Source organism: Pholis gunnellus (assembly GCF_910591455.1).
Source record: "Pholis gunnellus genome assembly, chromosome: 5".
Classification (NCBI taxonomy): Eukaryota; Metazoa; Chordata; class Actinopteri; order Perciformes; family Pholidae; genus Pholis; species Pholis gunnellus.
Genome location: NC_136531.1, coordinates 26,394,015 through 26,419,873, shown reverse-complemented (window position 1 = coordinate 26,419,873; position 25,859 = coordinate 26,394,015). Strand labels below are relative to the sequence as shown.

General features: G+C 41.9%; 1 protein-coding gene across 1 annotated transcript in view; it reads right to left on the bottom strand.

Moving 5' to 3' along the window:
- sorcs3a (sortilin related VPS10 domain containing receptor 3a) overlaps positions 1 to 25,859 on the bottom strand; it is a gene marked incomplete at both ends in the record, with an annotated part of 219,611 nt that overhangs the window by 54,068 nt on the left and 139,684 nt on the right. Inside the window, 3 exons of the mRNA XM_079160322.1 lie at positions 997 to 1,115; positions 2,644 to 2,708; positions 3,896 to 3,969. Of these exons, the coding sequence (XP_079016448.1) occupies positions 997 to 1,115; positions 2,644 to 2,708; positions 3,896 to 3,969 (258 nt within the window). The remainder of the gene's footprint in view (positions 1 to 996; positions 1,116 to 2,643; positions 2,709 to 3,895; positions 3,970 to 25,859) is intronic.

Genomic DNA, 25,859 nt, shown 5'->3' with positions numbered 1-25,859 from the left:
GCTGGAATGTGGAGCCTTGTGAAACTTGCATTGTCATCCATTGATAAATGGAGACCAACTGAGCTGTGCTTCACAACTGGGCATCTGCGGAGCATCTGTTGACATTGTTTGCAGCCAGCTTTGAGTTATCCACCGCTGTGTGAAAATGAATGTTCGTTTCCTTCAGCCCATGGGAAGGCTGCCTCAAAGAAGTCTAACGAAGGTCGTGCTGGGATATCAACACTAACTTGCCCCGATGGGTGGAAGGTCAGTAACGCACATTTTATAAGTGTATTCTTACCTGTCGATTTGAACACTGATTTGTTGTTGACTATGTAGCATAGTCATAGAGTGTTTAATAACATATGTAGCACTAGTTTGCACATGTGAAATACCGATCAGACAGGTTGTACAGAGTACGAGAGACACATATTGTTGTTGTTCCCGTGTAGCGTGAATGAGCTGATGAATGATATGACACCGTGATATAGGATAGTGTAACACGCTCCGGGTTACCACCGTGGGGTTCGTGAGTGCAATGACTCCAGCAGATACAGTTTCTTAATTTCTTTATTCACCACAGTTCAGACTTTCTCCGGCCGTGCCTCCGACTGCACCCGCCGTCTGCTCTGTGGTTTCTGTCTTCTCGTCAGCAGCTCTCCCAGCCTGTGTCTCTGCTCTCCTGCAGCGCTCGCGCCCTCTGTCACTGTTTGTGTTTTAATAGCAGAGAGACACACCACGATTGACTACAGGTGAGGCTGATTAAGCCTCTTACCGGCACCGTTCCCTGAATCACTCCCCCAACACTCTGTCCCCTCTGCAGCTGCGCCCAACCACGCCCAGCCACCACAGATAGTTACCCAGACTCCTACTCACCAATACCGATATAGCAATTTAAGCGTTATTGGAGGCCTTTCCAATACTGGTACTGGTATCGGAAGAGGGTAACATCTTACTCAGGGTTGGTAATGTCTACATACCATAATCGATCATGAGCGTGACTGTTGAGAGCCATACCTGTATGAATATGTAATCATCTTGAACCACCAAAGAGCTGATGTCGATGTATCCAGGGAATGGGTAGTTTCTGTTAGCTTCTGTGCACATCGGAGCTCTGCATGTGACATACTGCACATCTGTCACATAGGAAGACAAACAGAAAACAAGACATTTATGACTATTGGATGCTTATTTTAGAACACCTTAATATGTTGAGCTGCAGGATTTATACCTTATCTATACCACATTATATAGAAAGTGTCTTTGAATGGTAGCTGTTTTTTTTCTCAATTATAGGCTTTAGATCAGTGATTCTCAACTGGTCTGGCTGCGGGACCCACCATCACTCCTTAATGGCAAGCCGCGACACAAATCGAGGAAAATGTTCAACTTCTGAAATGTATTTAATGAATAGACGGTGCAGTTTGAACCTGAGCTGAACATGTCCTCTGCAGTCGTAGTATAGGGGGCTCTCTTGTGCAGAGAAATTGTTCCTGTCAGTCCCCGTCCCTCACACGTTTCACGTAAACGAGTAAAACTGCTTTGTTTGTTATGTCTGCAGATTGGTCCATTTGTAATGCAAAAACACCACTTGTCTAAATTCAAGCTGTGGTCTGTTGTTTGATGTCATCCGACACGTCTTCAATTCGCCTACTTAGTGTCATTTGACAGAGGAATAGTTTTCAGTTTATCTGCTCACCATGTCCACGGCTGCAGGTAAGTAAGACAGTTGTGTGATGTCCTCAGATCTTGAAGTCGTCTTTGAAAGTACTCAACAGGTTTATCTTTGAGAGAAGGGTGTTTTGTTTCCAAATGCCGCTTCAGTTTTGACGGCTTCATGCTTTCTTGTGCCAGAATCTCGCTGCACAAAACACACTGAGGTTTTTGCCCTCTTTTGACCTTAATGTAAGAAAATCTATATCTCATGTAGTCGGTGTCGTACTTGCGTTTCGCTCTATTAGCACATGAAAACAAACTTTGCGGGTGTTCTTCTATGCTGTGAAATAGCAGGTGTCTATTAGCATTACAAGGCATTAATGCCAAATACTGTTAAGGAGTGTGAATAGACGGCATTCCGCTGCATAAAAAAATCCCCTTCAAAATAAAAGCACAGAATTGTATTTATTTTTTTCAGGCAAAGGCCCGCGACCCACTGAAAACAGGTGGTCGCGACCCACCAGTTGATAATCACTGCTTTAGATAATTAAAATAGTGCTCGGAATGCAGTCTGACATTTCGACTAATTTGCCTCTCTTTGTAGCACTAGATGTATTCTTATCATGTGTAGATACCACAAACAAGCATCTCGGCCTGTCAACACCTCGGTTCTATGAGAAAAAAGCAATGCTTATATCTCACACATCACAGGCAGGCATAAACAGTTTCACCTGTGTCACCTATGCAGGAACTTGGTGGTACTGCCATTCAGAGTTATAGGGCTGACATTCAGCGAGTGAAAGGGAAGAGGAGAAAGGCCATTTTAATCAAGAACCATGCACTGGGTTTATTGGTGGGCCCAGCCAGTGCTGTTACCCTGGGGGATGGCTTCTTTTCTCCGGGGGAAGTTTCCACAGAGACCTGTTCATTACTTGTCTTTGATGTGTGTGTGTGTGTGTGTGTGTGTGTGTGTGTGTGTGTGTGTGTGTGTGTGTAGGAGACACTCACTTCCATCTGGTGTATGAGCCTCCATGTGGACCAGATCTGGCTCCTTGTCGAGGCCGGAGACAGACCTTGGAGACAATGACAGACCATAGAAGAATACATAACCATAACGGCAATGAATAGAAAGGACTGTAAAGGGGGAACAAAGAAGAAAAAAGACCTGAGTTGTCAGCGCAGATTAATTAAGGGTGGAAGAGGAAACAGAAAAAAGGGACAGTAATCTGGCAGAGGCATTCTGCTCCTGTTATAGCTTTTTGTTTGCTTTTCACAGTAGCGAGAGTACTGGAATGCTTCCCCCATATTCTAAATGCATAAATCCATATTATGGCAAGCACATCCACAGCAACTCTACAATGCAAAGACATATACAGTCTCCTCATCATTGAGGAGACTATGAGTGTATCTCTTAGTAAAATCTTGCTCATTTCATTGCTTTTGGATTAGACTGGATGGAAGCAGGGTTCCCATTGTGGCAATATTTATATCCCTTGAAGACAGATGAAGCCATTGTCTAAATGCAGCCAACTGGAGGCCTGCCTACCCATTGCTAAAGGCCTGTCTAGTGTTTAGATGTCCTTGAAAGGGCTTTGGTGGTGAAGGGCAAAGCAAGCAGCAATGGATTGTACATATTTAGTATTAACCCACAATGGCACGGAAGTAGCTCCAGGTTTATGCAAGTAAGAGTGGATATAGCCACCGGCAATCTCAGGCACACCCCAGTCACCTCAGAGAGGGGGAGAGGAGCAATGAGCTGATTGTGATGAGTGTGCACATCAGACATAGTAGGTACACTGCAGGGGGAGTGAGCAGCAGACCTGACTGGATGAGAAGTGACAGCGTGGTCCCGGATCCATTATTAGTCATAGCTCCTCAAACTGCTCCTAAGATTTTGTATCTGCATGCATGCATCTGTAGAAAAAGCCACCCTTCGTTTCTTCTATTGTTGATGAAAAAGATGATAACTTAATACTCATGTGCAATGTGCGAAATTAAGTTGAATGCGACATGCCCTCGGACGCTGAATGCTAAGTGTGTTGGAGATTAATCTCTGCCTGATTGTATCAAGGGGAAGGTGCAGAATTTCAGCAGCAACACCAGTCAGTCACACGCACACGTTGTTCTAAGCCATCAATATCGCTTGCTCAGTCGCGCGGAACAGTTTCTGCATTCCTGAGTAAACAAAACTTTGAAGAAGAGGAGTGGGGCAGAGTACAACGAGGGGAATTGTGAAGATGTGAAAAAAAGGATGACTCACCAGTAGAATCTGTTTGGTGTGACACGTTCGTGGATGATCTGCCATTTTCTTCCGAAGTCCACCGAGCTGTACAACTGTGGAGAATAAAAAGGGTAGTCTTGTTAGCAAGATGAATGCATGCCTCTACATTGGTCCAACTCCTAATTAGACTGGCTGATTTAGATGTAGTTACAGTGACGAGCGAGCGTGAGACATGAATAATTCCAGGGCAGAGGCTGGTCTGTTGCTATAGAGCATTATCTTGAGATAGGCTGAAATAGCGCTGAGCTGCTTTCACCATTCCCAACTGGCCATTTAAGTCACAGATATAGGCATCTTTATTCCCCTCTCCCCATACAAATTAGAGCTGTGGGCTTTGACAAAGCACATAATGGCAATAATACATTAAAACGGAAATAGATATGACATTATATGACATTAATAGGGCCACTTTTAGCATGACCAGCAAATAATTTGGTTTGATTCAGTAGCTTTTAGCCTGCTGTTGTCTTGAAAACATAAAACTGTTTCTTCAGCACCCAATCAATACAAAGGTCCTGCAGAATGAGCGTACATGAACACAAGTAATGATATATAGCTCCACTGATGTGAACAGTATGTAGCCAGTGGCCCAATTTCAATGTATTAATTACATTTTCTGATGCCCAGGCAAACAATTAATAACGCGGGTGCATTTCCCAACTCTGTACTGATTGATGTTGTAGACACAGCTCCCTATTGTTGTTACCTTGTGGCGCGGTGAGTCTGTGACCCCAGTGGAGCTCGATGCTAATGTTTCTCCTTGTTGCCTTTTATCACAGCAAATCTGACACTTACTGAGATAACTGTATACACAGTCACACCACTGCAAATTAATTGTCACCTTCGCGAGGGAAAATCTATCGATGTCATCAGGTGTGTTTTCCATTTAAAAATGACAGTTTAACAGCATGCTGTTGCAAAATTCTGCTTCTAATTTGAAATTGGCGAGGTCTTTGTATTGCCGTGGTCTTTGAATTTTACATATGGATGTCAAAATCTATCATACAATTATTCCATCATATAATCATTCCTTTAAGCCAGGGGTGTCAAACATACGGCCCGCGGGCCGGATCCGGCCCGCCACGTCATTTTATGTGGCCCGCGAATCCGCCAGCAAAAAAAAAAATGTAAAAGTCGGACAATTTACAAATATCCGTTGTATCGCGCAAGGCGGAGCTCCTCCCCGATCCGCACGCGCCGCGCACACCTCCACCAGCGTATGTGGCAGCAGCAGCAGCAGCCACCCTCCCCGCCGACGAAGAAGGAGCAGCAGCACCCCCGCCCCCCCCCCCCCCCCGCCGACAACCGGCCCTTTGGGGGCAACCATGATGCTGATGTGGCCCCAGAGCGACAATGAGTTTGACACCCCTGCTTTAAGGCCATATATCTGTTTGGAGTTCTTGGCAATGATGGGCAATGGCAGGAGACATAAGCATTTATTTTAGTGCCCTGTGTTGTTAAGGCAAGGACCTAGTAGTAGCTGGGAGCAAACATTTGTCTTAAAATGTATGCAGTTGAACGGAGTCTAAATATGCAGTACCCATAGGCATCATAACTACAGAAAATTACATTTCTGATTCTCCCAACCTCAGTCATGAAAGGTTCCCCACTGGAGCCTTGGTGGGTGTAACAGGGCAGCGAGCAGAGTCCCATCACTTCGGACAGTGACATATGACGCCAGTGGGCAGGCTCAGCCTCTCCTCTCTCCATCCATCAGTTCAATGACATCTTCAATTTTAAAGCCTCTGAGCTGTCACAAAGTAAGCTTCATAGTTTCCCACACACTTCGATAAATCAAAAGCCCAGACCGCCGGCTGCCACGCCACCGACGGTGAAAAACAAGAAAAACAGCAAAAGGACAGGTCCTCAAACAGTGATTGAGTAATTACAGAGAAGAAGTGATTAGATTCATCTCTTCATGCTGATGGTAGATTTAGACATTTAGGTTGACCTGACTTGTGCATCAAGTTGCAGGTAATGTTAGACTTTCAGCTGAAGGTTCTGTGAATTGCAGTTTGTGGACTAGTTGGGAGTTTGTAAAACATATTTGTAAAAAGTTAACACAGAGACCAGTGTTTGTTTTCAACAATAGAAATGGAAATAAACTAAATGGTAAAAAAAAGTGGACAAATTCTGTGGTTTGGATCAGACTTAAGGTCTTTGAGGGCTATGTCCCACGAGAACATCAGACCACGCTGCACTGGTTTTCATCTCATTTAGCCATCAAACTATTTAAAGCAGGGGTGTCAAACATACGGCCCGCGGGCCAGATCCGGCCCGCCACGTCATTTTATGTGGCCCGCGAATCCGGCAGCAAAAAAAATAAATTTTAAATCGCGCACGGCGGAGCTCCTCCCCGATCCGCGCGCACACACCTCCACCAGCGTATGTGGCAGCAGCAGCGGCAGCAGCACCAGCACTTGTTCTTGTAGCCTTTACATGTACTTTACATGAAACAAATCTACAAGGGGAGGTTAGGTAAATCAAACAAAGATGGAACTTAAATGAGGAATAAATGTATTCAAATTCTAGTCTCTCACAAGAGAGTTTACACATCAACCTTAAAAGACGAATTTCATCATTTCAATTTTTCTCTTTTCAGAGGTGTGGCGGAAATGCTTGAGGGAAATGGACATTAAGTAGTTGGGTTGCAACAGCAAATCCAATAAAGCCGGTTGTAAGTGTACTTTAGCTCAAGATGAAATATGAAGCGGAGTAAAAGTTAAATGGCAGCTCTGCAGTGGCTGTCTACCCTTGAAATCAATTAGAAAAAAAGTTCTTAGTCTTTGCAGTGGTGGTGCAGGGAGTTAGAGTTGGTTCCCTGTGGACTGAATGATGTGGGTTTTCAATGTTCCAGGGGGACCATACTACTCTCTCACCCTACTAGCTTTCTGCTGCAAACTAGCACTTGTTAAATGTGATGCTACGGTACCATATACCAAATCTACCAATTGTCACTAGCTAAGATAATAGTCCAGGGTTGTCCTTGCCTCTCACTGTAAGCTGTAAAAATGTCTGCAGTGAAACAGAGAGGTAAAGTGAGACAGAGAGACAAACCATTATTCTCAGAGCAGATGATGAAATGTGGTGTACCTGTGCAACCAATTAGTGACAGGAGGCCTATGCGGGATTGTTCTGTGACCCCGCCAACGCTTGTTCTCGTGGGATTTCCAACCATTACCAGATGCACCATGCTACCCCCGCCCACTAATCTGATCATTCCTGCCTGCAACAATATCCTCTATTGACATTCTGTCTGTTCCATTCTGCAGTGAAAAAAGGACATTATGGATTTTACTTGAGGTACTGAGAAGTAAAAATGTTCGGGATCATGTCCCTGCTTCTTTTTGTTGTTTCCCATTGCAGCAGATACAACTAGACACTGAAACATTGCTCTTCAGACTAGCAGTGATCCTATCATGTTAGTATCAGATTTGTGATATAATCAAGTTGAAGTTTCAGCTCATCTGTGGTGTTTACTAGCCCCGGAAATATCTGTCCATATTTTGAAACTTGTGCATCACTTTAAAAAAATCTGCATTGGTCCTGATCTTCATCATTATTACTATAAAATATTATAGAATGTTTTATAATGTTAACCTTTTAAAAGCCAGTTTGTTAAAATAATGCCACTGAATGAATTATTTTCTCTGTATTAAATGATAAGGAAATGTTTGTCGTGAAAATGTCAATATTTAGCAACAATATTGATTTTGATGCATTGCATCAAACATTGCAGTGCTGGACAAGACAGCAGCAATGCCCCTGGTGGAAACCAGGAATATAGCATGCATTTGCTCACGAGGGCTGACATGAGGAAATGGCTCAATGTGGTGGAAAATAGTATAAAGTACAGTGTTGAAGTCGGAGCTTAAGATCAAAAGCTTAATATAACAGAATGCATGATGTTGTATTGTGGCGGTAGTGGGATTAAACCTTGTGGTTTTAATGGGTGTCAGTGGACATTTTTGTCCATCAGGGTCTGATTGTCTATATTTTGACTACACATTTTGTCATAGAGTTATTATAGGAGTTGAGGTTTAACTTCCAAAATATGAAAAAAACACATCTTTGCCGAAATGTATGCCATATGCATAAACAGCCAAAATGATTGAAAATAATCAAAAAGCCCAAAATGTTCCTCGGGAGGCATAAGGGTTAAGATTCCCGTCTGTGATATTTCTGCTTCCACCCCAATACAGGGGAGTTAAAGGGAATTTCATTAGTGTGTGCACAACAATAGAAAATTGCATTTAAAAATGCAACAGCAAGAGCAAGCTATCAGCAGTGTAACGGGGGCTATCTCTGTGTTGGATAGAAGTTCTATTAAAAACGCTGCCGATTGTTGAGGCAGAAATCTCAAAATCTGGAGAAATAAAACCCAAACTATCTGCATGATACCACTTGATGATAGTAAAATAATGTGTTTTTTTGCAACTGGGATGAATCATTCCAGACTTCCCAATCAATGTCCATTGTCACTAACGGCTGTTTCCCTGGTTGGAGATCAACAGAGCTAGTCAGAGCTTTGTGGGCGGGTTTAAGAATGTAACTGTGATCTGTTTTAACAGAGTCAGATAATAGCTACCACCACAAAACTGGTGACCGAAGAATTGCTTCAAAAATAGCCCCAAAGTTGAGTGAGGTTAACAAATAGAAACACGAATAGTCAATATAATCTGAAAACATGAAGTTCTCCAAAGCTTCTGTCCACTGAAAATGAAGTATACCCCTGTCGCAACTAATTGGTTGGGACAAAAAGGCATTACATGAAATATACCACAAAATGCTGCAGCCCTCTGCTTCATGCATAGTTTGTAAAATGAGCCAAAAGAACATTTTGATTAGCCATGTGATTGGAAAATGAAACACAGGCAGGTGAAAGGAGGTGAATACACCAAGAGAACGAGCTCCTACTGACAGAAATATTCTACAATCTCTCTTTGCTTCAAAGTGCGGGTCCTATATCATCATGGCTTTTGCCCTGATGTTTGGTTAATGTGTGTAAATCCTTTCTATGGACACACTGCAGTAACAGAAAGCAAAGCATGGCTTTTATGCCTTTTTTCGTTCTTTCTGCAGCATTGCAGCGGCAACATTCTGCCACCCAGAAAAGCTCTGTGCATTAAGAACAGCAAAGCACAAACAGATCCTACATGTTCAGAAAGAAGAATCAGGGCTTGGGAGTTATGGAAATGATAACTGCTGCATTATAGCCCCCTGTGTCACACACATTTGATGTGAGTCACCTTTATGACTTCTAATTAAGTCTCCTATAAATTCTTGATGTTCTAAATCAAACTGCTTCTGTTGGCATCGCCTTGGCATATCCCATTTGGGAGGGAGGAGGAGGGCTGGTTTTACACCCCACAATTTATGGAGCCTGCAAAGTACACAGCAGTACAGATGATCCTATAGAGGGAGGTATAGGAAATGGCTATGCAAATGAGCCGTCTGGATTGTTCTGAATGAGAGCCCATAAGGACTTTAGAGTATGATTGCCACTCAATTCAATTCAATTCATTTTTGTATCGCCCCAAAATCACAAATTACAAATTTGCCTCAGAGGGCTTTACAATATGTACACATTTGACAACATCTTGTCCCGGAACCCTCACATCGGAACAGGAAACACTCCCCCAAAAAAAAACTTTAACGGGGAAAAAAGAGGAAGAGACCTGAGGGAGAGCAACAGAGGAGGGATCCTCTCCCAGGACGGACAGAAGTGCAATAGATGTCATGTGTAGAACAGCGTAACAGAATTACAACACATTCATGTGCCACTGTGTTGGTACAGATACAAAAATGATTGACATAAAAATGAAGTAACTAGTTTGATTCTCTTGTTCCGTGGGAGAACCTGCTGCTGTTCTTTGTTTTACACTTTATTGTGCCATTATAAACTTTCTTCATATTGTAATTCAAGTTGTACCCCAGGGTAGGCAGTTTTATAGTTTTATTTTAAAATAACGCCCTAACAACACAAACAAACCCGGACCCAGCATTTACTTTCAGTGTCTGGAATGATTCGCCCTTATTGTTAGGCTCACTGTTTGATAAGTTCCTCTTCCTTTTTTTGGGTTGCTTTGCAGCCTTCCATCATGCGATAGACTTTCTAAAGCCTGAAAACAGAGCCAAGAGGTTTTCTCTCAACCTCTTGAACTACAATATGCTGAAAGTTTATTACAGAACTTTAGACAAACATAAACTACCTCCTAGGAGTGGCTGGTATGAAAGGTATATAACTGGTATGAATTTGCTTTACAGTAAGACTTTGGACTGCACCTTGCTGACTGGAAGAGTCCAGAGATGTTTTCAGCTGGTCATGACCAGAGAAACAGTTTTATATTTCCGATATTTTTGCTGGTGACATTTACACAGGTTTGCCACCGCCACATGATTATTTTACATCAGCACACAGCGGCACAGGCAGTAACGTCACAACCACATAAACGCTCTTTTACTGCACGCTATCATGATGTATTCAAATGCAGTCTTGTAAAATGTAGTTTGTGGTGAGAAACTTGAATTAATCCAGCTGATTGAAGGAGATTTTTTTTACAATTATGAGAAATATGACCTGTTTAACGTCCTAGCTTATAATACATCATTAAAACAAATAAGTATTTAGATAAAAATACAAACATGTATTTCCTGTTCATTTGTGTTAGTGTTTTCTCCAAATAACCACTATAGATGACAAAAACAAATTCAATTTGCTGTAAAATATTTTAATGTAAATATTTATGTCGTGTTTCTGCTTTGAATGTTACGAGGAAGTTTTTCATCATTCTTTAATGTAAGAAATACACGTAAGTGACAGACTGCCGTCACTCTAAGTACACTTTGCGACAGTTAGTTCCGACTGTTAGTAGTATCTGCAGCAAAGTGGAGCCGCACAGTTTTCCGAGCGTGTTATGTGGATTATGTTGTGGAACAATTTGTGGATTTATCTGTGGACTTTTTGAGTGTGTCGAGATAAACGCCGGTACCTTTAAGAAGAAAGGAAGTTGCTTTCACCAACTTGAATGAGGGAAATTGGATCAATAAACCCCTTTCTGCTTTCAGCTAGGAGAGGTGTCATTGTGAGCTATGTGCATAGGACCAGAAACACGTGTTGACTTAAGGTTCACACTGCTGCAAGTTTTGGACGCTACAAAAGTAAAAAGATAATATTTAGAATTTTTGATGGTTTCCATTGACGGGCCGGTGGAAATGTTTCCATGCAGTTGCCATACAGTGCTCTATACCCTCAGAAGCGTTTATATTGACATTTAAGGAAGAAGAAATATATTGTGCTTCTAAACTATATCATGGTATAAATGTTAGGCTATACCGTTCAGACCTATTACCTATGCCAGCAAGTCAAAGTACTAATACCACACTCTAAGAATACTCTTCCTGTCAATCAATTCATTGACTTATGGTTTCAGCTGCTTGTACACTTTCATTTTTGTGTTCAAAAATCTATAAACACAAAGTACAATCACCTCAAATGTGTTTTTATGTACATTACTTGAGTAAACTATTTAGTTACACACCAACCCAGCTCACACAGGAAGTTCCTGAAGCAGCCTGATCCAACAACATCCCACAATTGAAACATTTTTGATAGAATAATCCGAACTCAAGGTCCACTTATGAGCTAACTTTTCTTGAACTTTCAACCAATATTATGATCTTAATCAACCAATGGTGTGAGTATGATTATTTTGTCAAAATACTTTTTGAAGGTCAAGAATGCTCTTTAAAGCACCATTTACACCTCACGGTCATAGCTTGATTATGACAGACATTATGTAATTAGTGTATAGAAATATTTACTCTGATCATACATTCAATTCCATTTGAAAGATGGAAGCTTTTATATGAAAGAACAGCATATCAACGAGATTATTATTCCTATAACACAGTTATTGACCTTATAGTGCTATTAATGCTTAAACAGACAACTGGCAATTACTTGCGACTAATAACAGATGGTCCATGTGACTTCTTATCATATTATATATGCAGGAAAATATGCAAAGCATCTTGGGCACATTGTGTGTCTACATCCTGTTATTATTATCACAGTCTAATTGAGCATTTCTTGGAGTCAAGAACAAATCTTTAGAAAATCAGGATTGAGTTTACGTTAAGCTATTCCAAGTAAAAAGTGTATTGCAACATGAGCGTGGTGGGATGTACACGCTCAACAAATTAAAATATGATCCTGTATGATTATCAGCGTCAAACACTAATGTGTGCTCAGTCAAGTGTAACAAATGGATTCCCTCCGGCTTTGTGCTCACTTTCATGCTGCGCCGCCTCCTCTGGGTTCCCTCAGTGATTCCTTGTAATGCAATCTTGTTGTCTTACAGCTACATAACCACCGGTAGCAGGCAGCACACCTGCCTGGCAGTAACAGAGGCACTGTCTATTGTCAGATGACAGTTAGGCATGTGCTTCACTTTTTTGAGAAGATAAGCCACACATCATATTGGTTGTTGTTGCAGGTCATTGAAAATCCCCACAATGCTTTTAATTCAAGCCTGTCATGTACTGTATTGGTCAACATGCACAAAAACCAGGGCCTCACAATCTGTGTATATTATTAAGTAGCTCACTTCAACCTGGGCCTTCAGGCAATCATTTTTCTCCAATTAACAATAGTTATGCTGTGAATTGCTGAGCCCCATATGCATGAAAATGAGCCCTATTATCTTCATTGTGCTAGCAAGTGCACTGTCTGTATTGTCCTGATCATGTGTTTCAAATTAGAGTCCATTAAAAGTACCCTGGGAGGGCGGGCCCGCTGCAGTCCGATGGAGCGCGGCAGAGCTGTCGCAGCTCAGGACATGGGAGCTGAGCACTAAAGATACCTGCCATCTGGAGAGTCACCGAGTTGAGAAATGCACTGCAGCAGCGGAGCGGCCTCTTTGGCTCGAGCTCAACACCAACTTTCAGAAAGGGGCAGCAAAGGGCTGGAAGTGGATCTGCTCAAATAATGTGATAGATTTGTAGGTAGTGTTCTGGTTTGTGAAGAGAATTAGCAAAATGTCATTTTGAATTAAAAGGTCACCACGTAGGGTATTCTTCTAAGTCCAGCTGTAATCACAGTTGCATTTATTTATGTGACAGCATACAGATCTGCTCTGTGTCCTTTTGAAAAATCTGTACCAAAAAGGGTGGAGTTATGCTATGAATACATTTTTTTAACTATTTGCATAAAGCCAAACACAGTATTTGATTAGAGAACTCTTGACGATCAGCACACCAACAGCTGAAGCACCACACAGAGAGAGCGCTGCACCTTGGTTTGCTGAACAAGTAACCGACAAACATCTAACAGGTAAAAGCACACAGCTAACGTCAGTGTGCAGCTACTTAGCTAGTTAGCTGTACTACGATGATCAGCCTAAAAACATACTTTCTAACGTCAATATAGATTGTATAGACAGCAAGTTATCACTGCCAACTCATCAGACACTAGCACGTGGTCAGTGGCCCTACGCTTCACACTCTGATGCTTTAGGTTCCCATCGGGCATCAGCTTTAGACGTGTCAGGGACGGCGAGTCATGTTCATCCTCAATCATCATCATCTAACATAGGGTGTTTTCAAAATATCCTTCTGTGTTCACAGGAAACGTGCAGTTTCCTCTCGTTACATGCACAAAGTCTCTTTTCAACGTTACACTGCATCTCTGTGCCCTTTCGATGCTGAGCTGTCAATCACACATCTTCACTGGCCCGCTCCCACTTAAAGGCTTGCAGGAGTTTTGCTGTTGTATCCCTAAAGATATTTGTTTCTTCCTTTGTTATTTGGAAAAGTGTAACAGTAAACATCAATTCATTTTGACAAAGATTTCTGACTAGAAACACAAACTTCAATAGAGTTCAGATTCAACGAAATGAGCCATGCCATCCATAGCCAGTGACAGTAGACTGAGGTCTACAGCTTATTAAGCATGATGTGTTCAAGCAGAAGAAAGTGACCCTGGTTTGAACCACTCTTGACTATAATCACACTGTGACAAAAATTACTTTTTCACCAGCGAACAGTTTACTCTGTATGACGCTGTGGCATCCACTCAGAGGTATATCAGAGGTTTAAATGAAGGATCCTATTGAGCAGGCAAAAAGATGTCAGCTGAGGATTACAATGACAGAGAAAGATCCTGAAAGCAAAGCAGTCAGGGATGTAGGCTTATGGCTTCCTATTAAATAAGGTTTGAATTAAAAGAGCTCATCTAAAGAGGACTATTCAAAACCACAATCTATGGCCACAGACAACAATATCACTCACATTAGGAATGTTACAAAATGGGAAATGCTAATTCTTTTTTACGGAGTAAATGCAAATGGAAAGCATGAAAGAAATAAAGAAAGGGGAAAAAATAAATCTTGAATAATGTCTTCCCCCTCTCTTCCTAAATACTTTATTGACTCTGATGTCCCCATTGCATTTCTGAAAACGTTTAGCCAGGATACAATTCAGCTAGAAATAATTAACAGCATGAATTTGCATCATTAGAGCGGATTAAGTCAAACAATGTTTGCATGTTGAAGGACTGAAGGGACCGTGCAGCTCACGGAGAGGCCCTGTTCTTTCACATTTGAGGTGGGCTGTGGGCTTCCCATGGGAGAGGGGATTATTATATGAAAGGTACGGATGCAGATGCATTCTTTAGTGTTTGGGTCTTGAAGAGAAAAAGTGTTTGAGCACATATGTTTGTGTATGCTAGCGTGTATTACAGGCAGCATTGTAATGTTTGAATTGTCCCCTGAGCCTCTTCCTCTCACAACCTTAGCAGCTAAAGTAACTTGCCCATTTCCCTCAACAGAGCATTTTCCCATTTCCCAGGCTTACTCTGCTGACTGCTAACACCCGCTACGAAATCTACTTGGATAGCTTATCCAGATGTGTCTGCACCTGTGCCTCCCTGCAAAGCATTCAAAATAAAGAAATATATATATTTTTAATTTGCCCCAATTTGCTGTCCAGCTATGAAAAACAGAAATGTTTTCAGTGTTTTCAGGACGTAGCGTAAAAAAGACTAGATACGTTACACTTTTTCCACCAACTAGGACACACGGGGCAAGTCATTTACTGAGGTCCAGCTGCAGTCGTGTGGGTTGTGGAGAGAATTCTTTGCAATATGATGCAGTTCTGAGTAGTAGCTTCCATCTTCCATCTACACTTAAACGCATAATAAATCAGCCTACGATATGCAGAACTACACAAACACTATTCATTATATTAATGCTTGGCGTTAGTCACTCATATTGATATGATCTCTTACTGTCACTCACAGGCTCAATGTAGTTGCTTGTGTTACTGCTGACCCATGACTTGATATCCATTTATAAAGAATCCCTTTCCTCTGTCGATGAATCTTCATACAGAAACATCTAATCTAGTTAATCTAATACAGTTCATATAAAGTCTTCAGCTCACCTATGAGCTTTGATTGGTTAACTATTTCTCCGACTGGCTGTCAATGTGCACATCACCAGAATTACTGAACAACTTTGAGATATTCAGCAGCAATTCAGAGGTTTGTAACCTAAACTTAAGAAACACCAAACTGATCTATGTGATGTCCACAGTCCAGATTCCAGGCTTGACATTAACAACTGCACCATGAGTCTTGTTTTTATGCTACTTGTGTGTTTCAACACATTCTCACTCCTAACTCATCAAATACGGCAGCTTGCATACTTCTCTTTTCAAAATAAACAGGATTCACAGGAAACAGCTTGTTTAGGTTTAGGAAAAGATTGTGGTTTAGGTAAATACACAAACTTTTGGTTTCACACAGAGCACAAACACCTGTCTCCTCAGAGAACATCCTGTTTTTGGCTCCAACGTCACCAGAATTCCTCCTTTACTCCCGCCGTCGGTAACTACCGTAGAGCGTCATAGTTGGACGCGTGGGGCCTCTGACCAAGCTGCATTATTTGGCGAATTTGGAGTGAGAATGGGCGGGTTTTTGAGTACAAGTCTGAGCCATGTCAGAGACACAGTAATTATTCTGATTCATTCCTGAGGCGTGGTTTCTAACAACAGGAAGCTCTAGGTGTGTTACCTATAAAACATTGTTGAGAAACAAAAGACAAAATGTCCTTCTGGAGTCGTGAGTAGATCAATGTCATCATGTAACATGATGGAATGGCTTTGTGATTTGATCTATTCACAGACATGAACAGATGCACACTTGAACCCCAGTCCTGCTAAGATGAAAGCCGAAAACAGAAGCGTCCTGGAAGACTATATAACTTCTTCAGGGAGCAAGTGCATGCAACAAAATTACTTCAACAGAAAATGACTCAGTCAACTTAAGTCAGTCATCACCATTAGTCAAGCGGAAGAGTAATTGAGCTCATCCCCATTACATAAAAGACAACACTATGGCACAGGGATGTTATTAGGTGCAGGAGGGGAGAAAAGTGATGAAGAGCTCCCTGAAATGAGATTGGATTTAAACAAGTGCGGCTGCTGTCCTGGGGGCCTTACATGGATGCTCTTTGAGCGGATAGGTGGAGGCTCCATAATGATGAGACACTTAGTTTCCCTACTGTTCAGATTTATGGGCTCCAAGGCCTGTGATGATCATTAGGGGGATTGTGAAAGAAAAAGGGAAATGGGGTCGAGACTATATGAGCATGGGAGGAGGTGGAAATTACACTGAGGTTTTTTTCTGGTAACACAGAACTTTTGAACCATAAATCTTGGATCCTCTCCTCCCTATTTGTACAATGGCATTTTATAATGGAAGTCTCCCTCTAATTTCACACTCCAATTAGTAAATTACTGATGTCATAATACGCAAGTCCTGGGGTGATAATAAACAAACACCCAGAGGCAACCTGGTGAACTAAAGGAAAAAATAGATTGTATTCAACGTTGCAAAAAATGAGTGGCTTTTGTTTGATTTGTTTGATTGTGTTCAAGGTTAGTCAAACAACCCTAAATGTACTGTGCAACTTTGACAAAAAGAGGTATGAAAGGAAAATAAATGCCCCTCGAAACAACAATCAAATCTTTTTATTTTTGCATCATTGCAAAGTAAACCAGAGGAAAGTTGAGTCAGTGAGATGGATCTCTGATCAACTTTTTTTTACCACCACTGAAACTGAATAAACCCGTTGAATAACTCATATTGCATAATTAACTTTTATTATGCAGTATGACACATTTGCTTGTATGTTACCTGGGGTGGATTTAAAACAGAAAAAATAAAACTGATTCTGTTGCCCAAATGACTCTTGAGAGGGATCTGATTAATCTATGAGGAACAGGATGTCAAAGTACACAACCTGTAACTTCCTGTTGCCACTAGGTGGCGCTATTACCATGATTCTAAATTGTTATATAGATGTCTTCAGGGTCAGGATGTTATGATATATGAGAGATTTAGAGCAGATTAGACAATGGAAGGCCGAGTTACAAGAACTTCCTGTTTCGTGGCGAAGTTTCAGAACGAAGTTACACATACCTACAAAATGTGTTCGCATAACAGCAGCAGCTGTTTTCTGCCTCACAAACATATTGCTGCAGATCTAAAAGCCACATCTCATATATATTGCAGGGATTACGATTGTTTAAGTGAGTACTACATCACAGCCACGTATGAAGAAATACATTGAAGAAAATATATTTATGGAAAGATCGCATCAACCTGGATTCGAACCCTGTCGAGCAAAATAGTAATAGATTTAAAAATGGCCGCGCTACGTGATCCGCCGCTTGCATCTTACGTCGTAACACGTCTTTCCTTGTAGTTGGCTGATCATGATTTGCAGACCTCCGCCCTCGGTAAACTATCGATGGATAAATCCAAAAGAAGAAAAGTCATGGAGGAAATGGAGAGTTTATGTCTGCGTGGACGTATTCATTTGCTTTCACTGCCAACGATGCTGGCTTACCTGAATGCTTGATATGTGGTGAGAAATTTGACATCAAATAGCTTTTGCGGCTCCAGACGAATTTTATTTGGTGGAAAATAGGGCAAAATGGCTCTTTGGATAGTAACGGTTGCCGACCCCTGAGCTAGGTGAAACCCAATGTTGAGGCTATTCAAAAGGGGGCGTTATCGAGCCAATTTTTCATACCGCTGGACACCCCAATCAGACTGCAATTTTCACCACCTTGCCTGACAAATTTAGACAGAGACCCGACAACATGGTACTCTGACTCTAACCCTATCCCGTTACCTTAACCCTAACCCTAGCCGAACGGGGAATTAAAACATAATTTTTAACAGATTTACAGATTTAAAAAAAAAATGATCGGTTGGGGCTAACAGGTTAGCAGCAGTGCAGGCTTTCAGAAGTGACAAGGGGTTTCCTGTCAAGGTTTGGGAAAGATGTTTTGTGCCCCCTGCTGCCCTCTGTTTCCACACTGACTCACTTGTGGGATGACGGTGACTAAAATAAATGTCATAATTACCCGTCGCCCAAAAACATACAACTTGACTCCTCGCTGTAAGAGAACAGCTCAGAGAAGACCCTGCATCCATCCAAGAGGAGTTGTGATGGCTGCAGCCACACATGCTAATATTCCAATTCATTCAGGTTCATTTGGAATCCATTTATGTGCTTTCAACATGACATATTTTAGATGATGTGCACATATTTTAACACTGTAGTAGGGTAACAAATGCAATTGTTATATTAATCACTTGTTTCTTAGTCTTTGAGTTGCTGAGGGCTGAGGACTCTTACATCCTGGAGCCAGCTCATCAGACCTGTGTTACGAATGGGACTCAACATTAGAAATTGTCACACACCCCCCCACCCCCCAAACCGCTCAAGTGTTTTCCCTCACCTCTGTCGATATGATAAAGAGTTTGATTCTAAGGAGTGATTTTATCCTAGTTTGTCACATCAGGGTTGGCTCGGCTGCAGCGTCAGCGGGGGCTGGCGATGAGGGGAATACACAGCAGGCCAACAAACAAGCTGATAAACAAGCCAACAGACAGATGAACTGATATCTAGTCAACTGTTGCAGCACCAATAGAGGATGTCAGCAAAGCCTCTATAACAGATATAAATGAGTTATTTAATAAGAATCTGAGCACGATCCATCAATCTTCATTTGTTCTCATTTAGTGGTTCATTCCCTTCCCTCTGTTATTTTGCCCCCCCTTCCCTCCTCTGACACACCTCACACACACATACCCGCTAACAGTCCCTTTACCTTCGGCCTCTTCTCTCTATCTCCCGCACCTGACAGCAATGTTTACCTTCTGTGAGGAGCTAAAAGTGGACTGACAGGCTCACACAGCTTGAGGAGAGCAGTGGCCATGCAAGCAACGAAGAAAAGGTTACAACAGATGTTAAAATATCAAAGGCCCCTCCTTCTGCTGGTGAATTCTAAACACCGTCAGACGACACAGGGTGTATACTAAGGGCTTCCCTGAGGGAAGAGTTCAACGTGTAACTGATCTTTGGATGCAATGAAGAAATCCCATGGTGGTAAAGCTCTAGAACAGGCATGGGCAAACTACTGCCCGCGGGCCATATACGGCCCGTTGGGCTTTTTAATCCGGCCCGTCAAATATTGGTACAAAATTGTCCAAATTATAGTAAAGACCGCATTCATTTAGCCTTTTTCCTGCAATACCCGGCGTTTCAGTTGATCCCACTAGATGGCGCACTCCAGACACAATTGACCTTTGCTGGGGTCTGGTCTATTCTCTCTAGATGATGCCCACACCCGCGTTCACTACTTGATTGGTTCTTAGCAGTCATGACGTGTCCTTCCCTGGTTCTTCACACTCCTATCACGTGACCCGTACCCGGAAGCTCACAAACAACAACAGCCTTGATTACCGATCGGCTACCAGGTTAATTCAACATGGACAACTGATTACAGGTGTTACTGACCGTGTTGTCTTTACTAGCAGCTGTTGTCCAGTTAAAGTCTGCATTATTACGGAGGAAGCAGCTGTTATTGGAGCGATTAGTGAGGAGTGTGTCCCGCGGCTTTATCAGCCCTACGGAGCAGACGTCTGAAGTCCCGGTTAGCGGCTTTAGGGAGGGTGATGGACACAAAACGGAGGACTTTCCTGTCCTTGTTAATGCTTATTTTGTTCTGCACAACTATTGTGAAGTCTGCAGATAAAATGTAAAGGAACAAAACATGAATTGCTCTCCAGTAGACAGACTTCAGACACCAGCAGAGCTACGAGTGAGAACAGACAACAACGAAACTGAGGAAACGAGTGAGAAGCGTGAGTTGACCCCATTTATGGACCCATAATCTAGTAAATTTGTACATGTAAGTGTTGATTTTAAAATACATTTGATGTGAGAGAGAGATAGATAGAGCAAGACCCGCAGCGCTGTAACTAACATTAAGTCTAAAAAATACAACTAATAAAGCTTTCCACTAAATGTGTCTGTTTGAGTTCATAGAGGAAGATTTTAGAGAAGATCTTAAGTATCAAACATGACCTTTCATTCTTAAAGTCTACTTTATTACTCTGTCGTAAGCTTAGCTAAGCAACCCAATCTACTTCCTGTTTACACGGCACCCACATGCCCAGTGTACGTGAATAGTCACGTGATATTTGTTTTCAGGCGTTTTAGTCTGGACGGAGATTATTTCTAACGAAGTTCAACTCCCTTAAACTGGATGAGTTTTATGCTTCACTAAGCAAAGTTAAGTTTCCAAACATCAGGAGGATGGCACAGAGGATGCTGGTGTTGTTTGGCTCTACCTACGTGTGTGAGCAGACGTTCAACCAACAACCAATCACGTCACAGATCCCAGTTAACTGATGAACACCTCACATCTGTCCTGAGAATTGCCACAACCAAACTGACACCAAACTTTGATGCACTGGCAAAAAAGGGTGAACAACAACACTGTTCCCACTGAATTAAATGTAAGTTTTCTTTAACTTTTAGGGAATGGCTTTTACTTGTAATTTATATTAGTTCACACAAACTCTCCATCCATCTGCTACTGGCCCGGCCCGTCTGTCAAATGTTTAAACTCAATGGGGCACCTGAGCCAAAAGGTTTGCCCACCCCTGCTCTAAAACATACCAACTGTATAATGGAAGTTAACCTGGTATTTCACTAATCTAAAAGTACCAAGGCAGCATGCTTGGATTCATCTGTCAGAGGTCCTCAGGCTAGAGTCAGGTTAGGGGGAGGTGTGGTTAGGAATAGGGTGTATGTTGACGTTTCATAGGGTTGGGGTTAGGTGGTAAGTTGACATTTTCATTCTTGAAGAGCAGACGACAAAACAGTCTCAACTGGAGACACATAAAGGTCACGAGGGATGTTGAAATATCAAAGGCGGCTCTTTCAGCCGGTGCATTCTAATCACTTTCAGAGGACACAGGGTGTTTACTCAGGCCAAACAGACTGGACTTGCATACAATGAAGAAATCCCACTCTGGCATGCCACACCGCATGCTAGCTAACTACCGTATAATAATGAAGATAGCATAGTGTCAGCATGGGTGCTTTCATTTGTTTGGGTTAAGGTTAAGGTCAGTATGCCTCATCAGAACTTTCTTTGAAGCCCTTTGTCCACCTGGCCTTAACATTACCTTACCAAGTGGACGTCTTTAAGTACGTCAGTTCACAGCATTTCCGTTTGCAAAGACCTAATGCATTGTAGTTTTTAACCAGTGGAAGGCAGAAGTAGTGTCCTTCATATTTGTAAATTCAGGAACATTTTATGAACATATGAGGTTACAGCAATGTGCCCAGAGCTGCAGAGAGCCAGCGGTGAGAGCAGGCAGGCGGGTTAGCAGGTGTCAGATCTGTGACGGCACTGGAACAAAAACCACAGCGCTGTAGCCCCAACTAGTGGAAAAGTCACGTCACGCTAAACAATACAGACTGGTTCTAATCCTTGGTGTGTTGCAGGCCAAACAAACCACCCAAGATGTCTGATGCACTTTCTAAGATTTTTAGAATTTTTTTAGACGTCACGGACAAAGCAGGCAAATGCGTGTGTACTTCTGCTTACACAGACGAAGTCAATTGAGTAGGTTGTTCTTCAGTATGGCCAGGAAACATTTGCGTATGTGGTCAGAGCGATCGGATCTCAATGTGTACTTAGAGCTGTCCACCTGTGACCGGATCACACATATTAACTCTGTATAGGGCCTAAGTACAAACAGGTGCAACACTAAGAATCTTTTCCAGGAGAGGTTGTCTGAAAAGGCTGTCCCCATACTGTGGGATAAGGGGATAAGGGGGTTAAGGAGTAAGTTGACATTTCATTCTTGACCTTGAACATTTTGACGATACAACCGCTTGTTCTGGAACTTTCTACCATGGTCAAGGATAAGCCTCAAGAATAAGCCGTCAACCTCAAGATTTAAGCCAACATGGAGGATTTGTCCTGGAGCTGCTCAGAGTAATGACGGTTTGAATGTCTGCTGTTCCATTTCTACCTGGCAAATGATCCGGACCGTGTGATACGGTCAATGTTAAAAAGCCAATGGACGTCAACCTCAGATAGTTTTGTCAGTACAGTCTGTCTACAATACAGCCACACAATATTAGTTACTTTGTGTACTTTTAATAGTTTTATTTCCACAGCAAATAAGCAAATAATGAATTTTCCAAAAGGAAAACCTGGGTCTCTCGGGGCTCGCTTGATAATCCAGCCTTGCACGGCAGCTGAATACAGGTACTTACATTTCTTAAATCAATTTCACAAAAACAGCATTTGGCAACAACAACACTTTGTTCCCATGCAATCAATGAGTTAATGTGTGAAGTATAATCTTAAGTGAAGGCTACCAAGTAGCAGAAAAGTTTATTTTTCGTTGCTGTTGATACATTCCACTTTCAGCTTGGCAGCACACCTCCATCTGCTGTTTTGACAACGGAGTGACAACACATATCTGCTATTCCATCAGAACAAGTTACTCCATCTGTTCTGCCTGCCTCTCCTTGCCATGTAGCCGCCAGCGCTCCACTGTATCCATAATTTTCCTTTGATTTCAGAGCCCCCTTCCCTGTTTCATCACGCGAGACGCAACAAAACCACAATCAGACATTTCCTGATGAATGAAGCCATGCTTGACCTGCTGTCATCTCTCGCTCTCTCATATCTTAACTTTTTAGTGTCTATACACTGGCACATATATGCTCTCCTGCTACCCTAGGCTTATTGTGGTGTTCTTTTGTTTGGTTGTACTCTCTGTCCGTGCATATGCATTTTCACAAAATTGATTAGGACCCTGACTAATCTGCCTGTGCTTTTTGGTCCTTTGTAATACTAAGTATACTTTTCCACCGTCTAGAATTAACCTGTCAAAGACAGCTCCCCCTCTGATCATCGAGTCATGATCTATTGTATTATTACTGTTTGACTCTAAGCCATCCATCACCTGTCTAATGACATTAATCTTCCCCTCTGTAGCAGGTTGCCAACTCAGTGCCGGGGAGAACGTTGGCTGAATCCCGTATGTGTTGAATTTCTCACTCAGTAATATAGCTGCTGCAGCCACTAAGACACCAGCTGCCTGCTACGACAGCCTCGGCCTTAATGGATTGTTGCACCTCCAGTGGAAATACAAACACACAAATTAAATGTTTGCCTTGACCTACGGGTTTGTTGTGTACTGTCTGAGGGTAATGCAATTGCAGCACAGCGTGACCACGCATTACATGTCCGTGCGGATGACTCTTTATGAGGTTAGAGCTGAACTATGAGAGCCCCTGTCCTCGTTAAACGCAATACTTGCAGTGTGAATATACGCCTGTGTTTCTCTGAAGTGCAAGTTTCTTTATTTTCATGGGAGGATGGGGAATTTAAATTTCTCAGTGCTCAACCTGTGTTTGTGCAGGCTGGTCAGACTGCAGCGTGTAGACCAGCAGGAAGCAAACCTTCTGCATCTGTGTGCTCGCATGCGACAGCCCCGCTGTTCTGAGGTGTGCTGGGAAGTCACAACAGGTGCCTGACAGGCACATTTTTAGAACATGAGTGCAAAACCAAAATATATCAGGAACAGATTTATTTGTTGCTTAGCTGAAACCAAATCATTTCAAATGCATTATATGATATGACAGGGGAGAGAACTGACTGGATGTTAAAGGAGCAGTCAACCAGTTTTACATGATGTAACCATCATAGTCACTGAAAGTACTCAGTTGTGAAAACAGTTGTACGATGTCTTCTGTGGCTTTGTTTAGTCTGAGAAAAGAACTTTAGAGATTAAGCTTTGAGCCACACTAGCTGCCTGATTTTAGGGGATACAATGTCAGTCAGCCGGTCTAGTGGTCCAATAGAGGATCTCAAAACGATCAAATTAATTGCTATGAAAGTATCTGTTCCCGGAGAGGTTTGTAATGAAATGTCTCAAACTATTTGATGTGCTGCCATGGAATTTGGTACAGATATCCAGGTATCCACGGTCTTCACACAATGAATCCGTAGAGCAGCCTACTGTTCCTAAAAAATGCTTAGGATGGGTTGAATGCAGAGGTCAAATTCCCTGCACGTACCTGTATGTAAACTGAAATTAAATATAATTATTTTTATTTTGGGGACCCCCTGACTTTTGATCAAGAGCTATCAGCAGTTTTAAAGATGAAATATCTCAATGCCTACCAGATAGATTCCCACAAAATTCATGGTTCCAGTAGTGGTGTAATGGCATGCATGTGAACCACGGGTCAATTACACAGTTTAACCATCATAGTGTGAAATAAAGCTTTTGCCACCGATCGTTATCGGCCTCGTTAATATTACACGGTGAACAACAAATCTGTGTTCAGGAGGAGGAGAGCTAGTATCGCTAACGACACCGATGCTAACAGCTAACATCCAAAGGTTACGTTTAGTACTACTTGTGAGTTCAAATGCAATCATGTAAAATATATATATATATATATATATATATATATATATATATATATAAACTGCTGCACCAATCGTGACCACTCTTCTTTTAATCTGCCACTCACAACTTTATGAACGCACAATATACACGCACAGGGGAACCCTTTGATAACGACACAAGGAGCATGGGGGATCATAATGTTGATAATAAATAATAAGGATTAATAACAAATAATAGCTTGAGAAGTATTCCATTCTGTCATAGGCCAGAATTCATATTCACAGAACTGGCTGATTGTAAATAACGTTTGATTACAGTGTGCAGCACTAGACTGTTGTCTCTGATGTAATTGTTGGATGAGTTACAGTAATTACTACACAGTCCATTAGAGAGTCACAGCCTTGTCTTTCAAGTTTGCTGAGGCATAAGCAGTTTGTTAATATTCATTCTGTTTACAAATCCCTACAATTCCACTGCAAGTGACGAAAAGGAGAATAATGATCTGATTTCTTCCTGTTTGGAGAAATGTGTTTCTCTGCATTATCCCTCAAATGCTACTAAATATTTTCCAACACACCATCAGAAATATTCTAGATTTCATGTCAGCTACAGAGCAAGAAAGTTTTAGAATTTAGAAAAAACAGCCTGTTCTTTTGTCAGAAAGAAAAGATGCCCAAACACCCAGTCTGCTAGCTCAAATGGTTCACAGGGAATAAAATAAGACAATCCCTATTTATTCTACGTGTGGAGCTTCTTTCCTCTGCTGTTATTCTGTGTCAGCCTGTTTACATAACTCACTCACTTGGCAGCACCAACATTGGCCTTATTCTCAGAAACTAACTTGGGACTACATCAATGAGTAATTGTCTCCACAAACCCCTCACAGTCACGAGACGAGAGCCTGGAAAGGTCACCAAGAGTTGTAAATCTAAAAATACCTCAATTTACTCAAGAAGGGGACTGCACTGAAAGTTAATTTAAAAAAACCTAATAAAAGAGAAACAGGAAGAACAACAAATAATTCACTGCAGCCTATTTGTCCTGATATGCATTCTGATGTCTCACTAAACAGTTTCACCCCTGTCTCAAAGTTAAGTCCTCCGGGCCACACCAAACCACGGCTAAGCACCAACT